At 49.8% G+C, this 19483-nt stretch overlaps 1 protein-coding gene across 1 annotated transcript; it reads left to right on the top strand.

The window, feature by feature from the left end:
• Window positions 1-9920: 9920 nt before the first annotated feature.
• LOC119107908 (NADH dehydrogenase [ubiquinone] 1 subunit C2-like) lies at window positions 9921-15985 on the top strand. The gene is made up of 4 exons (XM_037231493.1): window positions 9921-10056; window positions 13326-13499; window positions 14096-14239; window positions 15639-15985. Exons 2-4 carry the CDS (start codon window positions 13331-13333, stop codon window positions 15686-15688), a joined length of 363 nt encoding a protein of 120 aa, XP_037087388.1. The 5' UTR covers window positions 9921-10056; window positions 13326-13330; the 3' UTR covers window positions 15689-15985.
• The last annotated feature ends 3498 nt before the right edge of the window (window positions 15986-19483 follow it).

Raw genomic sequence — 19483 nt, 5'->3', positions numbered from 1 at the left:
GGGAGAGTCCGCGGGTGCTCTGCCGGATGCCGGAGGGAAGGAGCTCGGTTTTGGATGTCGTGAACCTGGGACCGGGGGCGTGGAGCCACGATGCTAGGGAGGACAGGGTGGCTTCCAAGCGCTGGGTGAGGGAAGGAAGGTTGCGTTCAACATCGTGTGTGAGAAGTTGGGTGTCGTCAGCGTACCGGGTCACATGAACATCCGGCGCGTGCAGGCTGAGGTCGTTGGCGAAGGGTGAGAATAAGAGAGGACCAAGGGCTGATCCCTGGAAGACCCTGATATGGCAGTTGGACCACTCTGTTACCAGAAGAAGAGATGCAGACTGACTGGGAATGACAAGAAATATACGAGGAGAACCAAGCCGGGTCAATGCTTAAGAGCTGGAACTTGAAAAGTAATTGGGTATGAGGAATGACGTCAACGCATTTACTGAGATCCAAAAGGCGGGAGTGAAAGACGACCACGATCCATGTTGGTAGAGATGCAGCTGGTCTCGGCGAGCAGAGCAGTCTCGGTGGAATGGTGGGGACGGAAACCATGTTGGAATGAAGACAGAAGATGATTGTCGGACATGAAGGTGAAGACCTGACGTTGCACCATACGTTCGAAAATCTTGGCCATGATAGGAACTATAGAAGTGGGACGGTAATTGGAGACCAGGGTTGGATCACCAGATTTGAAAATGGGATGATCTATGGAGTGCTTCCAGGAATCGGAAAAATCGCAGGAGGTGGGGCAGATATTGGTAATATGGAGGACAGTGCCGATGAAGCCAAAACAGAGTAGTACAAATGCAAACACCATCAGATCTACACGTCCCGGAACGCTTCATGGACAACATGACCTCGTGCAGCCCGCCAAGGGTCGTGATAGTCATTCAGAAACCACGGGCGTCCACCCTGTTCAACATATGATAGTTTGTTTTCCCGAAGCGTAGATAATAAGGGGTGTCAATTTTTGAACTGATTTAAGGGACCGAAGAGGGCGCTGGCCTGAAGGGAGCACCAGTGACATTTTGCTTATAACAGGTCTCTGTGGATAAAGCGGGTGTGTGAGGAGACCTGGAAGCACTTTGGATGCTTATCTGGAGTTTAGCCTTATTTGGCCGAAATATCAGAGTATTTTGACCAGTCTGTCTCAAAATTTGGCACAAGCTATTTTATATATACCTCCCTATCCTGTAAATTTATTGTTTCGGATTCTTGTGTTTATCTCAGGGTTCAAATTGAGCTAATCCCTACTTTCCCAAAATTGGTAAAATTGGCGCTCGGTTCTATGTATAGTATATCTAATTCCATAGCTGACCTTTTATTATGAACTGAAGATGCCAAACCGAAAATCGTATTCGGCTGTCCGATGTCGTTTTTCGATGAGACCATCCAGCAAAGGATTTCGGGTTTTAACTAAACCTGAGTTAGACTAGCAGCCTTCCATGGGTAGCAGACAAAATGCCGCTCGGCACAAAAGTCGCCACGCGACCAGTGAATCAGTGAAGTCAATATCAGGTTCAGATTGTGGAAAAGGCGTCTGGGGATACGTTGATGAACAAAAGTAAACTCGTCCTATATTAAAGGGCTCCCCGTCATCAGATGTCACCCATCGTATGAGCAGATGATTTTGAGGTTCCGGGGATCAAGTTAACCCGCTGCATCCTACCTCCCAATTTTATCGGTCTCATCTTTGGTACTGTGTGTGAGCAATTGTAATTGGTTTTCTCATATGCGCTTTAATTATCATGTATTGACCATCGTGCCTTGTGGACTCAATATAGGTATTGTTTTGTGCTATCATCACATGATAGCACAATACAACCACACTATCGCCACATAAGCCATAGAATGGAGGCATCTGATAAACTATCTATACCCGGGGGCGCAGCCACAGCCTTGGCAACGGGGGGGGGGGGGGCACAGGATTGATAAAGGGCCCCTTCTGGTGAAAGGCCCCCAAAATCGCTGGATATGACCCATTTGTTATACCTATGCATATATATGTATATATATATATATATATGCATATAACTTACACATTTCTACCTTCTATAGCTGGAATATGGGCCAAACGCTACCGCAAGATCAATTCTGCCTTAAGTTTATTGTAAATAAACTGACAAGATGACGCCTTAAATGGGTGCATGAAATAAACCGCAGGTGTTCGTCATTTTACAATAGTCCACTGCACTCTTTTGAAACCGATAGGATTCAGAAACTTTGTCATAATTTCTAGCTGGGTTGTACAGATATAGCAAGGATTCCGCGAATGTGGGTTGAAGATAAAGATGGGTCAACAATCTGTATTAACATGGCCAGGCCATGTCTGTCTGGATATCCTCGACATTCAGTCAGAGCTGACTAATGGTACAAATTATGTAACGTGGTTTTGAGCGTGTGCGCTCGCATACCTTGGAAACGAAAAACTCGACGCCAGGCTTTCGAGTCTCCTTAGGCCGCGCGACGTCTGTTTCCCAGATGCAGTGGTTAAAGCAGTCACGTGAGCCACTACACTATCGGCATCCGGCGCGCAGGCTCAGACATGTTGGTGGTATTGGTTTCCCTAGTTGATTCTGCAAAATAGTAGAGGTTCTCAGGGAAACATGAGATGGCCTTGTGCGTTTTGAACCCATTTCGACCCACTTTATTCAGCACTGATGAGACCCCTTATTCATTTCTGGCCCCGTGAGTATAACACTTCGGGTCACATTGTTGTTCCCGGTCAAGATCTGAACGGCCATTCTGTCCCAGCGCGGTGTGTTTTCCGACCGTCATTCTGGCGACACGGGGCCGATCCGGAGGTCCTTAGAGGGATACATCATATCACATTGGTCCGCTCCCTGGCGTGGAAGACCGTCTGACTCGCGCAGTTGACCCCGGATCGACGCCTGAGCCGTCATTAACGCAACAACATCCCTGCTCACCGCAAGTGGTCAACTATTTGGCACATAGACCCCAGTTGGCTTAACGGGCCCATGCTGGAAAGGGTTGGAGGGCTCAACGTTTGGCACTGGGGGTTCTGACTGGCACACAACTGTTCTATTTCCTCAATGTCAGCACTCATCATAAGTTCTTGTCTCTTTCAATTGTTAGAGAGCCCTGACCAACGCGATAGACTCTCTGTCATTCGGGCTCTCGTCCCCGTCCGTGCTAAACAAAACTTCCCCTGACCGATTCGAGACCCCTTGTTGACACATAATGCCCTTTTTGATACTGTGGGGCCTTGAACGATACAGGTGACCAACCGATGTAAATCGTGGACCCTGCCCTGTCCCTGCTTGTGAAACGGGCCCCCAGAGCTCAGAAAAACACAGAGCTGACCGTTCGTTGTTCGTGATCTCTGGCTAAAGTCACGGAACGCTCTCTTTCAGGGCTCCCTATCGGTGCAAGAGATCATTTTACTGATATTTGAGATTGCAGCCCTATGGGCGGGGGTCCTTAATATGACCTGCAGCAGGTCCCTTCGGAATCGTCAGCCATCCCGTCGGGTCCTTGACCTTTGGTCTTGAAAGGCCAGTCGGCCCATCTTCGGGCCCCCTCAAACACCGCTCCTACTCGGGACCACATGCTGCCACTGGACCCCCGTTTGGCAGTGTGGTCCCTAACCGACACAGGAGTCCTCATTGTGTCAGGGACCCCGAAAATTGCAAATCGCGGACCCCGGCCTCGTTTCTGCTTGGGAGGTGGGTGTCAAGGCCCCAGACGGACATGGAGCCGACTGTTCGGTGTTTGTAGTCTCTGATCGACTTAGACACCCGCATTGTCTCAGGGGCTCCTAAAACGGTGCAAGAGATCATTTGGCCGATATTTCAGGTCACGACCCTATGGGCCGCGATTCTTTATGTGACCTACAGCCAGTCCTTCGGAACTTAATGCCCTCCAACCGGACCTTTGACAGTCAGTTCCGGTGGGCCGCCCGGGCCCCTCTTCGGGCTTCATCAAACACTTTCTTTGGTCAGCTCGATGCCATTGCGAGCACAGGGCCCTCTGTTAGGCTATGCGGGCCCCTGACAGATACAAGGCCCCCCGACCAGTTTCAATCACTGGCCCCGTCTTTATAGCTGATTGGGAAGCGGGTCTTTAACTCCATACCGACACGGAGCCGACTATGTGGTACGGTGATACCTGACTGACACATAGGCCATATCGACTAAGAGGGTTCCCGATCGGTGCAAAGGGCTCTCTGATCGTTATTTGAGGGTCCGTCTTCTCAGGTTTGGGCCCCTGAATAAGACTCCAACCAGCCTTTTATGTCCTTGGACCCTCCAACCGGGTCCTTGATCGTCGGACCGGGTGGACCCTCTAGGCTCTTCGGGCCTCCTCAAACACTGTCTCTGGCCGACTCGGGGCCCCTTGACCACAGAGGGTCCCTGTTAGTCACTTTAAGGCCCTGAACAATGCAAATCACTCGCTCCGGCTTTGTCCCTGTTTGGGAAATGGGGCCTTGAACCCATGCCGCTATGGAGCCGACTGTGCGTTTCTGGTGGTGTTTGACCGAAATATAGGCCCTTATCGACTCAGTGGACCGCTGATCAACGCTCAGGGCCCTCTGGCTAGCATTTCAGAGCCCGGCCTTGCGGGTCGGAGCCCTGAATTAGGCCCCTGGCTGGCTTTTTGGGCCCTTCGGGCCTTCAAATCGGGCCCTTAATCAAAGGATCCGAGGGGTCCTTCGGGTCCCTCGAAACCTAAGAGGGGCACGTGCTCCCTGTGCTCCCTCCCCCCCCCCTGCCTGTGCTACTGTCCGTATCTGTATTCTCCATCGCGGCCACAACGCAGAAGGATAAAAAGAAAGACTCTGTGTGATTAACTTTTTTACGCTTTCGCTCATTACAGCCAAAAACATCGGAGAACAAGCTTATATTGGGGCCCAACTCAATATAAGGGAAGGGGAGGGCAGGGCTCTCACAAAATAATATAAATTGACACCCGTCATGATAGTCGTGGTTGAACGGCAAGCTAGCGTCGAAACATTTGCTGAAAGACAATTTTCAGAAGTTGTGATTGTTTATCAATCTGCACCATTGATAAACAATCACATGCACCATCACCATCAAATGTGTCGGCTTCAGCTTCTGCTTTGCCAGGTCGCCGTTTTCTCTCAATGGCCTCGAGTTCGGCTTTGAGTTGTGTGATTTTCTACGAACGGCTTCGGCTTTGGGTTATTTTGAATACTTGACTTCGACTTTGGCTTCGAACAAGATTTGAATTATGGGCTTGACTAACACGCACTTAGGTAGTGGGTCGATTTGATCCCCGCTCACAAGGTTTTTCCGGCATAATTTCCGAGCGGCACGGCGTGCCAAATTTCGCAAAGCTGTAGGTAATTGAATAGTGGATGGTGCAGCATCAAGAAGTTAGATTTACCTTCTAATGTGACTTATCTACGGCGGGTCAAAATCAGATCATGAATTCAGCGAAGATATTTTCTTGGGAATCTTTCAACATGATGCAATAACGGAATGTTAGACGAAGCCATACGTCTGTGTAACAGTTTCCCAGGGAACATAACAGCTGAGTTAGCAAATTCCATTGACCTAGGATCAGGTATGAAGGTAAGACCAGGGCCAAAACCCAGGATCCAAAACCCAAAACCCTGTTTTACTACTCTGTAGCTTGCTGAATGGAGTAGTCTCTGGTGCCTATTTTGAATTGATTGATAACAGAAACCTCATAACACATTTTCCATGGACTTCCTAAAGGGCAGAAAAGGTCACTGACCTAAAATAATCCAGGTCAACCTTTGTTTTAGGAGCATACTGCCTAGCGTAATCATTGACGTTTATTCAAATGCAAATATCAAAGCAGTCCCGTATGATTTTGGTCACCAAGGCCCTCGAAGGGTCACACAAGGTCACTGACCTTCAATGAGCACCAGTGGCCTTTGGCTTATAACAGGCATCTAGGTTTACCGTGGGAGCATAATAATTTCTGGGGGCACATGACACCAGCTTAGAGTTTGACATTGTTTGGCCTTGCTTGATTCGAAAGTCATCACCCGGGAACCTCAAATGTGGACACAAGTGAGTTCACGTACGGGCCAATACATCATGTGAAGTTTGTGCTTGTAGCTTTCTTAATTTTTGAGATCTTGGGGGTCAAATTGACCCCCACCCGAGCGAAGGGTAACCAACCGGCCACCCGGGTGTGTGTTAAAACTCGACTTCCTCTTGCCCCCATCCTTGCCAGCTTCGGCCTAATGCGATTTTGAAGTGCTGAATTCAGCTTCGCCAGGCTGAATTTTCACTGCTGTTACATACTTACTTCACAAAAATACATGGTCGTTCTGTCACTACAATACTCCTATCACACAACTTTCCTTGACTGTGACACATACATGCCTAGAACCCAAATACCAGCCTGCCGTTCTCAGGGCCAGCTGACACCTGACGGCTGTAGCGGTCGAGTATTCGAAATATTGTGTGCATGCTAACACTCAGGACGAGGACGACAGTCTTGACAACTTTATCATCCGTAATGCCAACAGCTCGTAGCAGCCGTTCCGTAAAACCCAGGTTATATTCTGTGTCCCCCATAAAAGATATTGATGTGATGAAATAAGTTCACTTATAATCATTGGCACACTTTCAGGTACAAAAGGCTGCCCAAGAAAACACCATTTCTCTACTTGGTAAATATGCTGATCAATACGTCGTTGTTTGATTGCGTCATCGTACCTTGCGTAAAATTGATTGAGTCATTTGACAGCCGCTATATCTGAAAATCGTGTTCATGAACGCCAGATATGAACGACTGGACAATTATATTTTTTTTGACCTTGATCACCGCATGGTCAATGGAATGGCGGAATTTCAATGGTATTATTATAACGTCATGGATGCCTAGGTGACCTTGAAACAGTCTGCTGAAAACAGTATGCACATCTTTGCGGGCGCGTAGTTCAGAGACTAGGCAGGCTTAGGTCTTAAGAAAGAACAGTGTCGTGAACTGCACTGAATGATCTCCAAGATGGCTATTTCAGTTCAAAACTCCATACAAATGTGAAACCCTCTTTTCAAGCGCGGCTGCTCCCACACGCTACAGAGCATCCCAGTCTAAGTGAAACGGCAAGTGCAAGAAGCGACCCAAAGTCAACTCGCAGGAGGCGGACGTTCAAGCCAACCCCTCAAACGAGCAGGGCCCATAACGTGTAAATTGACGTGCGCGACTATTTAAGCCTCCCACGGAAATAGCCGGGTGGTAGCCGCAAGACCTGATGGCTGCAGGCTGCAACGCAGCACTCATGTTGGGCAATGTTAGACCCGGCAAGTGCTGTTTTCGTGGTCACTACTCGACGATTACCATCGGTTTAGTCCGCTGGTGTGGACCGTCAGGTTTTCATAGCTGCTCCATCGAATATTCACGTCAACATGATGGCCAGTCACTTGAAGGGTTCTTTCAAGCACAGACGGGTAGTAACTTGATCAGCTTTTTTTAGTGCCGCTAGATGACTGGTTTGTTTTCATTTCCTGGTAAGATGTCTCAGCAAATTGATGCAACTTTGCTGCGGTCCGGAAACTTGAAACATTGCTGGATCATGCCAAAACACTCAGACAGCGGCATAAAAGCGTGCCAGAGCCCACAAGGCACATGGAATGTGTAATCTGAAGCAGGCAGCATGCAGGATAACCAGAAAAAATATATAATGGGTATTGACCACGGTGCGGATTTTCTTTGTGTGTGTGTGTGTGTGTGTCCCGGCAACGTAAAGTTATAGCCGGGGCTGGCGGGACTTTTCTGACTGAATGTGAGGCAAAGTTACGTAAAGCTGGCTTATGCTATCCTGCGCAGGGCAACGGACAGCGACAAGCTACGTTACGTTAAACCGGCTAATACTGCCCGGTATCAAATTATCAATGCAAGAAAAACGCGCTTGGAATTACATTAAGCCGGCCAATTTCGTCCGGTCACAAATGCAAAGTAAAACACGAGACACACGCCTACTCATTGTATTCGTCGATAACAATACGCTTCGATGACGGGTGCCCACATCATCGAGGCAAAGGTTTCCCCGCACGGTGGATGGCGGGCACCTGGCTGCGTGGTCAGGCCCGTCAGGTCAGTTCAGGTCCGTCCGTCCGTGGTCAGGTCCGTCAGGTCTGTCCGTCCGTGGTCAGGTCCGTCAGGTCTGTTCGTCCGTGGTCAGGTCCGTCAGGTCCGATCAGGTCCGTCCGTCCGTGGTCAGGGCCGTCAGGTCCGTCCGTCCGTGGTCAGGTCTAGTCTGGTCAGGTCCGGTCAGGTCTGACTGACCTGACCTGACCTGTCGACCTGAACCAGGTCGCTACCCGCAGTAAAAGGGGGAGAGGCCCGGTGCGACCCTGTCCTGTTGTGCAGTGTAAGCCGAGAAAATTCCAACTAGAAAAAGACCGGACTCTTACACTTATGGGGAAATCAGCAAGTTTATGCCGAATTGTGCTTGGAAATCCCCTTACAAATGAAGGAAACTAGCACGTTTTGGCCGAATTGTGCCTTGGCAGAACCTCTTGGCAATGAAAAAACCTGCTCGTTCTCAAGTGGGTAGGAGAAAACCTCACATTTACTTATTTATATGTAGTTATCTAAATTCATTTTGTGTAAAGATTCGAAGCGAAGCGCCAACATTTCAGGATGTGAGTCCCCGAGGTTTGTAGGCAGCGTGAATAGGACGCCGTGTGCGTCTGTGTACTGGACGAGCTTTCCACGACATCGCATGCAGATGGGGCAGGTGACTATGAAACGTGTTACTGTGTATGGTATGTGGCAGCAATGACGCACTGGTGGGGATTGCGTTAGACGATGCGGGTGTTAGTTAGTTTTGTGCGGCTTATTCGGAGTCTGACGAGGAGGATTTCTTTGAAGCACGTGTTCTGGTTTACGGAGCAGCAGGGTCAGAGTGTGTTTGCTTCATGTGGTGCGTGTGCTGGCAGCCGTGCTGATCTCATTCACACTGTAGGAAGGAGCGATATGATGAATTGATGACCGCGAGACAGTCAGGTGCCGGGCAAGCGAGATGATTACGGGCAGGCATGTCGAGAGTTTGTTCCGCTGCAGCGTCAGCGGGCTCATTCCCCGGGATGTCAGTATGGCCTACTGCATCCAAAGGAAGACGACGACCTCAGATGTCCTCATGGAACCGTCGTGAGCCTGGATGTCTGTTGTAGGCTGGTGTCTATTGCTTAAGGTCACTGGGGCTTATTTAATGCCAGTGGTCTTGTTTGACCTTTAGAATGTCATGGTGACCAAAATCGCACAAAATTGTATTCATTTTTTATTTTGCGTCAGCGATTACGCTAGAGGGTATGCTCCTAAAATGATTACCTGGGTCATTTTAAGTCGGTGGTCTTTTTTAACCTTCAAGAAGATCATGGAAGATGTCAGCTTTTGTCCCTGTTATAAATGAATTCTAAATAAGCACCGGAAACCTTAGCGTGCAATGGGCTCTCAAGTAAAACATAGGCTCGTTTTGACCTCGATATGATCTTTATTCATGGCCCAAGGTCCATTACATTTGCTGTAGTCTTATATTCAAATGTTTTGGTGCACAAGGACTATCTCAGAGATCTATGTCCTCGTTAAACCCTCCGTTGCTGCACAAGATTGGACGATTTTCTAGAAATGCCGTCGCTGACTGTCACGGCCTGACTTTGACCTACCATAGGTCAGCAGCCTGCAAGGTACATCGATTTTTACAGCAAGAGATCCGTTTTTAGTTGCTTATAGCTGCCTCAAGTTTGGCGCAGCTATGCCGCACCGCTTAAAAATGACATTGTAAAAGTCTTCGGGGCCAAATCGACCCCTCGCCCAATAATAACAGAAATGAAAATTCCCAGCAACAAAAGATCTGAAGTATTTTTCCCTAATTAGGGAAAAAAGCAAATAAATCGGGCTGCCATTTTTCATGTCGTTCTTGCGCGGTTGCGCTCATTGCGCCCATCACTTAAAACTTGCATTATACGTGCATCTACCCGCCGTCTTTCGTGGGTTGGTCTCGCAACGCCGATTTCCATCTGAAGACTTACCGAAATATTTAGAGGGAACGTGGGAATAAGTGGAAAGGGTGCACTTGTCTCGGCAAATCTCAGCAAGGCAGGTATGTGGCATAGAGCACAAAAATGCGTGTTTTGCTGGTTTTCCTCACTTTCTAAGCTGATCATGTGTGCTCAACGATGCTTGATTGCTCATGACCTGAGTAACCAAGTTATCTTCGCTGAAAAATTTGTTGTCATTTGGTTCCTTGTGTTGGTCATGTTTCGGATGTTCTTGAGGTGGGAAACACACAGTACATGACCCTTTGCATGTTACTGGAGTTGAACTCAACACACAATATGGTTTCCTGTATAATTTGGAAGAGATCACAACAGCAGTAATACAGATATTTGCGAACTATGTATTATATGGGGTGTAACTGGTACAACCACGCATGCAGCTGCCCCCTCCGGGGAAATTTTGCAGAATGTGTTTGACACTGGGCATTGATACCACTTCAAAAAATTATGTGTGTAATAAACTAAACCTAGGAAAGGCAAATGCTTAGCAGTCTGGAGAAGCCATGTTAAAGTAGATTTTATTTGATCATCAAATGGTGAATGTGATATTGTAAATGTCCATTTCAAGATTGTGAAGTGCAAACTATTTACAGCATATCATTCCACACTGAACATTTGGGGTTTACTCTGCATTTGGGCATATTTGGGATTTCAGTTTTTGTGGCTGATGTTTTATAGCTTTGTCAGGGTGTGTTTGCTTTCATAGTGGTCACATATGTATGAATGCATCTTACAAATGTGTTTGGCAAGAAGTTATCATATCAGGTGACAACACCAGGTTATTCAATGAGTCCATGATTCATATTAACTTCTTTCATTTGAAAATATATGGATAGAAGTTTTATTGCAAGTGTGATAAACTTTCCAAATATTGCCAGTGTGCTCTTCATATTCATAGATAGATTAACTGTACTGACTTGTATCCCCATCTGTTGCATTGGTTTGTATATGACAGCCTGTTGCTACCTCTGTTTTCATTGGAAGGGTATATGATAACAAGCCAGATAAGGACAATGGCCCAAAACAATTTATTTGGTCCATGATGCCTATATCTTGGGTGTCTCAGTCTTTGTTCATGAACTGCTGTTAAGTACTTGGTTTGTTTGGATTTTGCTCACTCACTGTTCTGTTGGTGCCCTTTTTTGAGGAGTCTTACCAACCGCAGTATCTCTGCTGCTTAATACCATCGTGATGATGCTTTATGGTTATCTAGGTTTTTCTTTTTTAACACGATTATGATATGTACCGTGATTTGTCAGACCATTACTTGTTAATGAGGAACATTACTTGTTAATAAAAAGTTAATAAGGAATAAGTTAATAAGGATCAAAACTGGGAGGGGCAGACCTGTGAAAACCACTTGAGTTATGCCAAAAATGAATATCCAGCCTGGTTTTGGCCAGTGTTTTTCACTATATAAAAAATTATGCTACTTTATCAACTATTAGACATCCTTGTCTGTTGCTTAACCAACAAATTGTGGGTCTAAATACATCCTGAACTGCATGGCCTTATATATGCTGCCAGCTGCTCACCTGACAAGCCCTGGTGATTCTGGCAGCACTGAATTAGGCAGACATAATTACAGCGCACTATCAATGGATTGTATTTATCTGTCCTGTTCTCATCTGCACTAAAGTGGCAGCATCAGAATGAGTACCACTTTCCCCAGAGAGTTCTTACTCATTTGCCCACTAACAAATACTACTCAAATGTGAATAAGGAACACATGTCTAATGTACTTGCAAAATATAACTTAAGAAAACCACATATAAATCTAAAGTTGGTAAACCCTCATACAAAATATCACTCTTATCCAGTGGTATTGGCTCATTTTGTCAAAGGCTACATATCAAATGAGAATGGGACTGTGATTGCTTGGTCATAGCCATCTTTTTATTTTTACAGGTATCGACAAATGGTGATCAACATTTGCCATTTCACTTGAAATGTTTGACTGTTTTATGTGTTTTATCTTTTCAACCATCTCTACATCATGCTTCACAGGTGCTATTTAATTGTTCAGTTTATGTAACGTACTATATTTCAGCAAACATCTGTTGTAAGGTGTTAACATAAGCACCTTTTTTACCGGACTCTGTCCGAAAAAATATCCGAGGAAGTGACACACTTGGAGGCATGTTTGTCCCTAATACTCTATGAATGGGTGACTTGAAATTACGACTTAGCTGGAAAGGCCAACTTCGAATTCGTATGACATCTTTGTCGTGCTCTTTCCCAACATCGTCGCTACCCATCATCTCTAGAAATGAACGTGGCAAGGCAGTCCTACCCCTCTTGTCCGCTCCTAATCCACCCGCCGCTGTCCCAGCAGTATGTCTGGGTCCAAATCCTTCGGCGTGCGTGCGCCGCCGGACCCGCCGCGACTGCACCCTCCGTACCCGGCGCCGGCGGTGCCGGACGACGCCGGCTCGCCGGCCGACGCCAGCGCCACCTGCACGTGCGAGTGCCCGTGCGGCCGACCCCGCCGCGCCGGCGCCGACGCCGGCGTCGGAACGGCCGTGCCACCGCAGCTACGTCATCCGTTTCCGGAGCCGCCGCTGCCGCGGCTGCCGGTCCGACCGGCGCCGGACGCCGCCGCCTTCCGCGCCCCCGCCGACGTCGCCGGCGTCGGTCTCACTCGGAGAGGTGGCCGCTTCGATCCAGCCCCGGCCGTCGCCGCCCGGCTGTGGGCCCACGCTGGGCCAGGTGGCGGCCTCGATCCAGCTCGCTCCGCCGCCGCCGCCGCCGCCTGGCTGCGGGTCCGTGCCGGACCGTGAGGCCGCTCCGATCCCGTTCCGTCCGCCGCCGGCGGAAGCGCCCCGACACTGTCCTCACCTGACCGCCACCCAGCCCCGGCGGCCGTGTGTGTACCGCTCTGGTGAGCCGCAGTCACTGGGGGTCTGTCCTGAACTCGGCTCTGTGTGGTCCTTGGTCCTGAGCTCGGCTCCCTGTAACCAGTTGTTCTGGCCCAAACTCTCACCAATATTCCAAGCATTTTAAAGTCATTCTCACGTGGTTAGTCTGTCGTGATCCTCGTCATAGCATGAATACATGTCTCCTGGTCTACCTTTCTCCGCTCCTGCCTCACTCACGAATGGGCTAATCTCTGGCCCATGTGTTTTTTCCTGCTGTGTAGAGGCCGCTTTTGTCAATTTTCTTTAATGAGTTTCTTCGCCGTCTCCCAGGACATCCTATGCCAGTTAATCGCCGTGCAGAAGCATCACTGCCTTCCCTGCCTCGCTTCACTCATCCACTGTAAACAACCTTCGGAGCGTCGGCGTGCCTGACAGGACGCGTCGTCGGCCGGCAGCGGTCATGTTGCAGGGCGGCGAGGAGGACGACCACCCGTACATCCGCGTGTTGGAGACGCCGGCGCCGCCGCGCCCCTTGCTCGTCCGCTACCTCCAGCCCATCAGCTGGTCTGTCATGGGCTTCGGCTCCGGCTTCGTCTACAACCTGTTCGCCAAGAAGCCGATGTTCGCCGGTAAGGGCTGGCGGCAGCCGGTGTGGGCCCACGGCAGAGTGCGCTGCTGGTGACTCGGTGCACGTTAAAGGTGGCGTTGCTTTCGCAGTGGAGTATCGCCCCCGGCTTAAACTTGCGCCGGTCCGAGCTAGCTCATGACATGAATTGCACCCTGGAGCTTATGAAAGATGCGCTAGTTGTGTTTTTTATTGCCTCGTGATCTTGAGATTGATGCTTTCCTTCACTTTACATTTCTATCCAGCATTTACGATGCGCTCGTAACCTTGTCGCAGTAGCCTTATGCGAAACCAGCTATCCACTCATGCCTTACACTTTGTGAGTATGCGGGCGGGACAACCGGTAGTTTTGCGTCATTCGGGATTTGGGTTTGCTGGTGATGCGAAATCGCATATGGTACTCACCCTACCCAAACGGCCTGATATAAAGCTACACGAGTCCATAGCTGTATTGTTCGTAACCAGACCCCGGTCAAGAGCGCGCCTCCTTTTGCGCGTTTGTCACAGACGTTGGGGCTTTTTAACTTCACATTTCGTGGCAGCCGGCTGCTCGCCGCCAGTGGAGCCGATCGTGCCGTGATCGGTGACGCCACACTGCAGGTATCCAGCGTCACATCGGCCTGGGTCTGGCCGGCTGGATGGCGGGCGTCTACATCGAGAAGTGGCTCCAGTCGTCGGCGGCCGAGCGCGACGCCGTGCTCAAGCACTACATCCAGCTGCATCCGGAAGACTTCCCCGTACCAGGTGAGGGTGCGCTCGGCTCGCCGGGTGCGGAGGGTCATCGTAGGGCTGTAAATTTGTATGGCTGTTAAGCACACCTGCAGTCTTTTGGACCCAAAGTTATGCTTATTCCGCATGGATGCCTCGGCGAATGTGGCATGCCTCCCGATTTACTTTTTACAAAAGATAGCGCGACCCGCATTCTGCTAGGGGTGACGAGCGACTGTAGATGTCATGTTAGCGCTCGGGGGCCACATCGCAGCTGTGCTCTGCGCCTTCCCCCCCCCCCCCCCCCGAGATGTGCGGTCAATGGCATCCGTCAATGACATGCAATAATGGCAAATGGCGTGCGAGGTGCGACTTAGGGTCATCCAGCGCCTTAGAGGCGTGGGCTCCCGGCCACCGGGGCGAGCGATGCACGGGCCCAGGCCACCCGGCGCGGGCATGCGAGGCCGCGCCCCACTGGTCGGGCACGTGGACGGCGGCTGGCCGGCCGCTCACGCCTCGCCGGGCGCCGGACGTATGCAAAGCGGCACGGCCGGGCCGGCTAACGGCCTCGCCGAGATCGAACGGTGCGGCGACTGGCGCCGGGAGCGCGCGCCGTCCTGAGCCGGGCCGGGCTGGCGACGGCGCCGGCGGCGGCGGCGGCGGCGGCGGCGGCGGCGCGGGATGCGACACGCTGGGGGGCCGGCGCCCGGATCTGAGATCTTGCGCGCGCGGTGTGGACGGGAGGTGTTTGGGAATGTCTGTCCGTTTTAGTGGGTAAATGTGTACCCAATTAGTTCCATCGAGTCACTTTGCGTTTGTGGCACATTTCCGCATGTCTTGCTGCTCGCACAGGGAGCGCGCCACCCTGGCAGTGCCTGCATACATTGCGTTCACCAGCTCCAACAGTTTAGGACAGTTGCAGACTCGGTCTTACCTGCCGACGCTCCGTCCCGGTGTCCGCCAGCGTTTTGGGCTCGCTCAAGTGGTGCCCCGGCTCGTGTGGGTGTCACCCCGGCTCGCTCGTGTGTTTCCCCGGCTCGCTCGGGGTCATCCCGGCTCGCTCGGGTGTCACCCCGGCCTGCTCGGGTGTTACCCTGGCTCGCTCGGGTGTCATCCCGGGTCGCTCGGGTGTTTCCCCCGCTTGCTCGGGTGTTTTCCGGCTGTCGCTCGAGCTGTGGGTCGTCGCCGGCTTAGTGAGACACGTGACCGGGCAGAGCGACGCGAGCGACATGGACACGACCCTGCTGTGATCCCGGTCCGGCCCGGCCCAGGAAATGCTATCGAACCGAGCTGAGCGAGCGTGCTTGCGGGGCCGATTCTCAGGTGATGCCCCACGGCCGAATGGCGGTCTGTGTTACGGCGGCTCGGCGCGGGCGCCCGGCGGCTGGGTGCTGCCACAGACTGCTCCGCTCATCGCAGGTGGCATTGTTTTCAGAGCGGAAAAAGTACGGCGAGATTTTGGAAGACTGGAGTCCGCTGCGGTGAGCCGTCGGGCTGTGTGTTCTGCTTGGGCCGTCACGAGGAAAACCGGGAGAGTAGGAGAGGACCCGCCGGCTCTAGAAATCCCTTTGTTGGTGATGCGAGTGTGCTGTACTTTAGAACTGAGTTTAAGACGTACCGTACATGACCAGGTGTGTCACCTAGCCTGGGATGTCGACTTCTGGTGGAATGGATGGAGGGGACTCGACTGGTCGCAGAAGCGCTGGATGCGTCAAGTCTCATCTACGTGTGCATGATGGGTCATGGTGCTGAACATTGTTTGAGAATATATTTGTAAATGAGCAGCATGTTTTGTCTGTTCTTTACCATTGCGGAAGTGGTGTGACGCTTACCGAACTGTGTGGGTATTTTATCGGCGTGTGCTGTCCGGAGAATGCGAAGAAGTCTTCAAGTTTTGTTGAAACGCGGGCGTCGAAGCCATGATGTGAGAACATTTCGTACCCAAATCGTCGATGAACATAACTAATTGTTTGATTGCAAGAGAATACAAGAGAATGCAGCATCGAACATACCCGTTTGATGTTGCATTCTCTTGCAATAGACTCAAACGGAAAGACAATTTCATGCAGATAGCTGGGACGCTTGGGCATATCCAAAAAAAAAACATACTCTAATGAAAGATCAGGACTAGTTACGTCTAATGATAGCACTGGGTGGTGCGAGTGTAGCGCCGTCAGGACATAAGTACGTCAATTTTGATTATTTTCTAGTCGAAAGTACGCCGTCAGTGCTTTTTAACGTCACTACACTTTTCCCTGCAGCTGCGAGCGCCGTCTTCATGACAACGACCGTGCGCACCTCTATTTATGATTGACCCAGTGGGCAACCGCCTGGTACCGAGAATGTGGTCGGCTGAAGTTTGAATCAGTGCGTCACATGAATTTTGCGATACTCCCCTGCCCAAAGTCAAAAAGCGCCTAAAAAGGAGCCATTGTGATAAACGCCATGGCGGGAAGATGAAGGCCACAGCGTTGCATTGAACTTGCGGGACAACAGCTTCATGCTTGCATGTCTTCTTATCTAAACAGTGTTGAAACCCTCCATAGCCTTCATTACACAAACGTTTGACACATTAGTGTGTTGCAAACATTACAGGACACACAAGCTGGAAAAAGCAAGGCAAATGAAATGCACACTTTCATAGTGGTCGTCAAGGAGTCAAATAGGATTTATCCCGCTGGGTCGGCTACTTGAAATCGATTTTTTTTTATTTTGAGAAAGCTGGCGCCACTGCTAAAATTGTGCGCGACTGATCTAGCGATTAGTGAAAGTTACCTAAAAGGTGGGATGCTCCCTCCAACTGCGCTCCCGGTGGCAAGGAGTAACACGTGCGCGGGTGGCCCGTTGAAGGCGACGCGCTCGGGTGGGGATCAGTTGGACCCTGTGTGATTTTAAAAAGTGAAAGAGCTAGATTCACAAAATTCACAGCGTAGGTAGACCTGTATGTGAATTTACTTGAGTGAAATTTTGGGACATGAGATTTGAAATCATAAAAGGGCATAAGCTTTGTGGAAATGAGGTGAAACTTCGGATCAGTGCCCGAAGTGTCTACAGACCACCTCATGCAAGCGTCTTTACCTTAGATATTTATTCTAAGCAAGATGTCGCTGGCGTCTTTTTCTGGTCAGCGACGTTAACTGCCCTTTAGGTCACACGTTCGGAGATCTTAGGAGATCGTTTTGATTTTTTTAATCGAGAAAAGCATAAAGGTAGGCGGTATGGTTCTAAAATTAAAAGGTGTATCGCGATCATTTTAGGACAGTGGCTTCCTGTGATCTTTAAGAAGGCCAGATAAGATGATCTGTCAGCGTCCCTGTGATCAAGACTTGGAAACGAGCATAAAAACAACCATATAAAGCGAATTCTGGAGTGAAAAGCACTTTGGCCCAGAACTTGGTAGAAATTCATCTTAGACACAAGGTGAATGTCAAGTTCTCATCATCCTAAGTACAATTCGCTAATCGTATGAGAAATTATCTCAGAGATGTATGGCTTCGTCAAACCATGGATCATTGGTGAATCACATTGAACGGGTGGTCAAGAATTGCATTTGCTGACATTCATAACCTGACACCTGCTATAGGTCAGCGACCTCACAAGCTACATCCCATTTTGCATACCATAATCCACTGTTGCACTGCCTATAGCTACGCAAAGTTTGGCGCAGTGTCGTCGCGCCGGTCAGAAATAATTCTGGAAGACATTGAAAGGAGCCAAATCAAAACCCGAGCGCGTGTTAGAAATATTAACAAAAAAATGGATCAAAAAATGGCTGTTTTGACGGATAACGACACGCCATTTCAAGCTCATGACAAACTGTAGTTTTGTGAGAAATTAACATTTGGGTGTAATTCACATTAAGCATCTTGGTAAGACTTCACCCGTGAAACATCCTATTCCGGTGTGATCACCTGAAAAAGGTCTCGTTTATCAACTATGGAAGGAGGTCCGATACGCCAAAAGCCAGTTCCATGTACCATGGTGTGGCCCGACGCGTGCACGCTAAAGAAGAGCGTACGTGATGCATTTTCCGTGGAGAGGGTACGAAAAGTGCACCTGTCATGTGCACTGCCAGAAGGCATGTATATCTAAAAGTGAAGCTGAACTTGCACGACCTTATCAGACAGGTCAATAACTGAAAGGGCAGAGCGGGTAAGGTTGGTGACCGTACGGTTCACCAGAATGACCGCTGTCACAGATTGTCAGACCAGCGCCTTGGCATGAGTTTGAAATTGATATAAGCAAGAAAGGTCTTGCGTTTGTGATGTCCCGGCATTTTGAGTCGGAAGTTCGCTAAAAATAATCGAAGTTCAGTTTGCTGGAAGGTACTGGCACATTACGTCATCAAGCAAAAAATGGTTATATTGAGAAATTCGATGTTTTGAAGCTATGCCGATGGCCAGGTTTCTTTACCAAAATTAAGTAACATCACTCTTTGGAACACCCCGCTCAAGGCATGTCAATTCCATTTCTCGACGCCATTTTTATGATGTGGTCAGATGGAAGGTGTACCGCCGAATTGCACTTTGAACCCATAGCCGCCACGGTCATATACTGCATTATAATTCGTCACACCCCCTGTCCACCAAGATGCTGTCCTCATGCCACAACCGTGGAGATCGTTGTGCGCATCTTCTGACCCCCCCCCCCCCCCCCTTCGTGACATGTGTGAATTCGTGCCAAAGTCGTGTCGCACATTCTCAGGGGAATCCAGAGGCCATGGGCTCCAAAAGGCTAAATGCGGGCGAATAGATACAGTTTTTTGACACAAAACGCAACAAAATTGGACGTTTTTTGGCTTCCAGGCGACCAACCAAGAACAGCCCAAGGCGAAAGTGGAGGGCCCACGAGTACACAAAAATAATCCTTCACTTATGCTCTCGATATGCGATATGTCATGTCACTCGCGATATGCTCATGGGTCCTCTTCATTGGCCTAGGCCCCTCCCGATTTTTTGCCTCTTGCTTAGGGTCCTTCGCTCCTGTCGTGGTCCATCTGTTGACCTGCTGAGTACACTCGGTCGATCGGGGTCCCCATACTGCATTCGGGTGCTTTCTACGTGAATGGATGGCCCTACACACTTGCTGGGGCCCCATCTATGAGCCTGCTTGAGCACACTGGATTAATTGGGAGCCCTTTAAATTTAGGGCGACTACGCCCCTGTTGGGATCGCAGGGCCGACAGGGGCGTACGACTTCTCTCTGTTATCTACTCGCGTACACTCCATCCTCCAGGGCCCTCCGCATTGGATTTTGGTTGCTTCTCATTTAAAAGGAGGG

The sequence above is a fragment of the Pollicipes pollicipes genome, unplaced genomic scaffold (assembly GCF_011947565.3).
Source record: "Pollicipes pollicipes isolate AB1234 unplaced genomic scaffold, Ppol_2.1 Scaffold_6686;HRSCAF=7923_pilon_pilon_pilon, whole genome shotgun sequence".
NCBI lineage: Eukaryota > Metazoa > Arthropoda > Thecostraca > Pollicipedomorpha > Pollicipedidae > Pollicipes > Pollicipes pollicipes.
The sequence above is the reverse complement of the archived record's forward strand: the minus strand, read 5'-3'. Positions and strand labels throughout refer to the sequence as shown.

What these genes read in the sequence shown, in the direction of transcription:
- LOC119107908 (XM_037231493.1), top strand. Translation starts at nt 13,331, where the DNA reads ATGTTGCAGGGCGGCGAGGAGGACGACCACCCGTACATCCGCGTGTTG. An exon ending in CAAGAAGCCGATGTTCGCCG is followed by an intron (nt 13,500 to 14,095) that starts GTAAGGGCTGGC and finishes GCCACACTGCAG; the next exon opens with GTATCCAGCGTCACATCGGC. An exon ending in GGAAGACTTCCCCGTACCAG is followed by an intron (nt 14,240 to 15,638) that starts GTGAGGGTGCGC and finishes CATTGTTTTCAG; the next exon opens with AGCGGAAAAAGTACGGCGAG.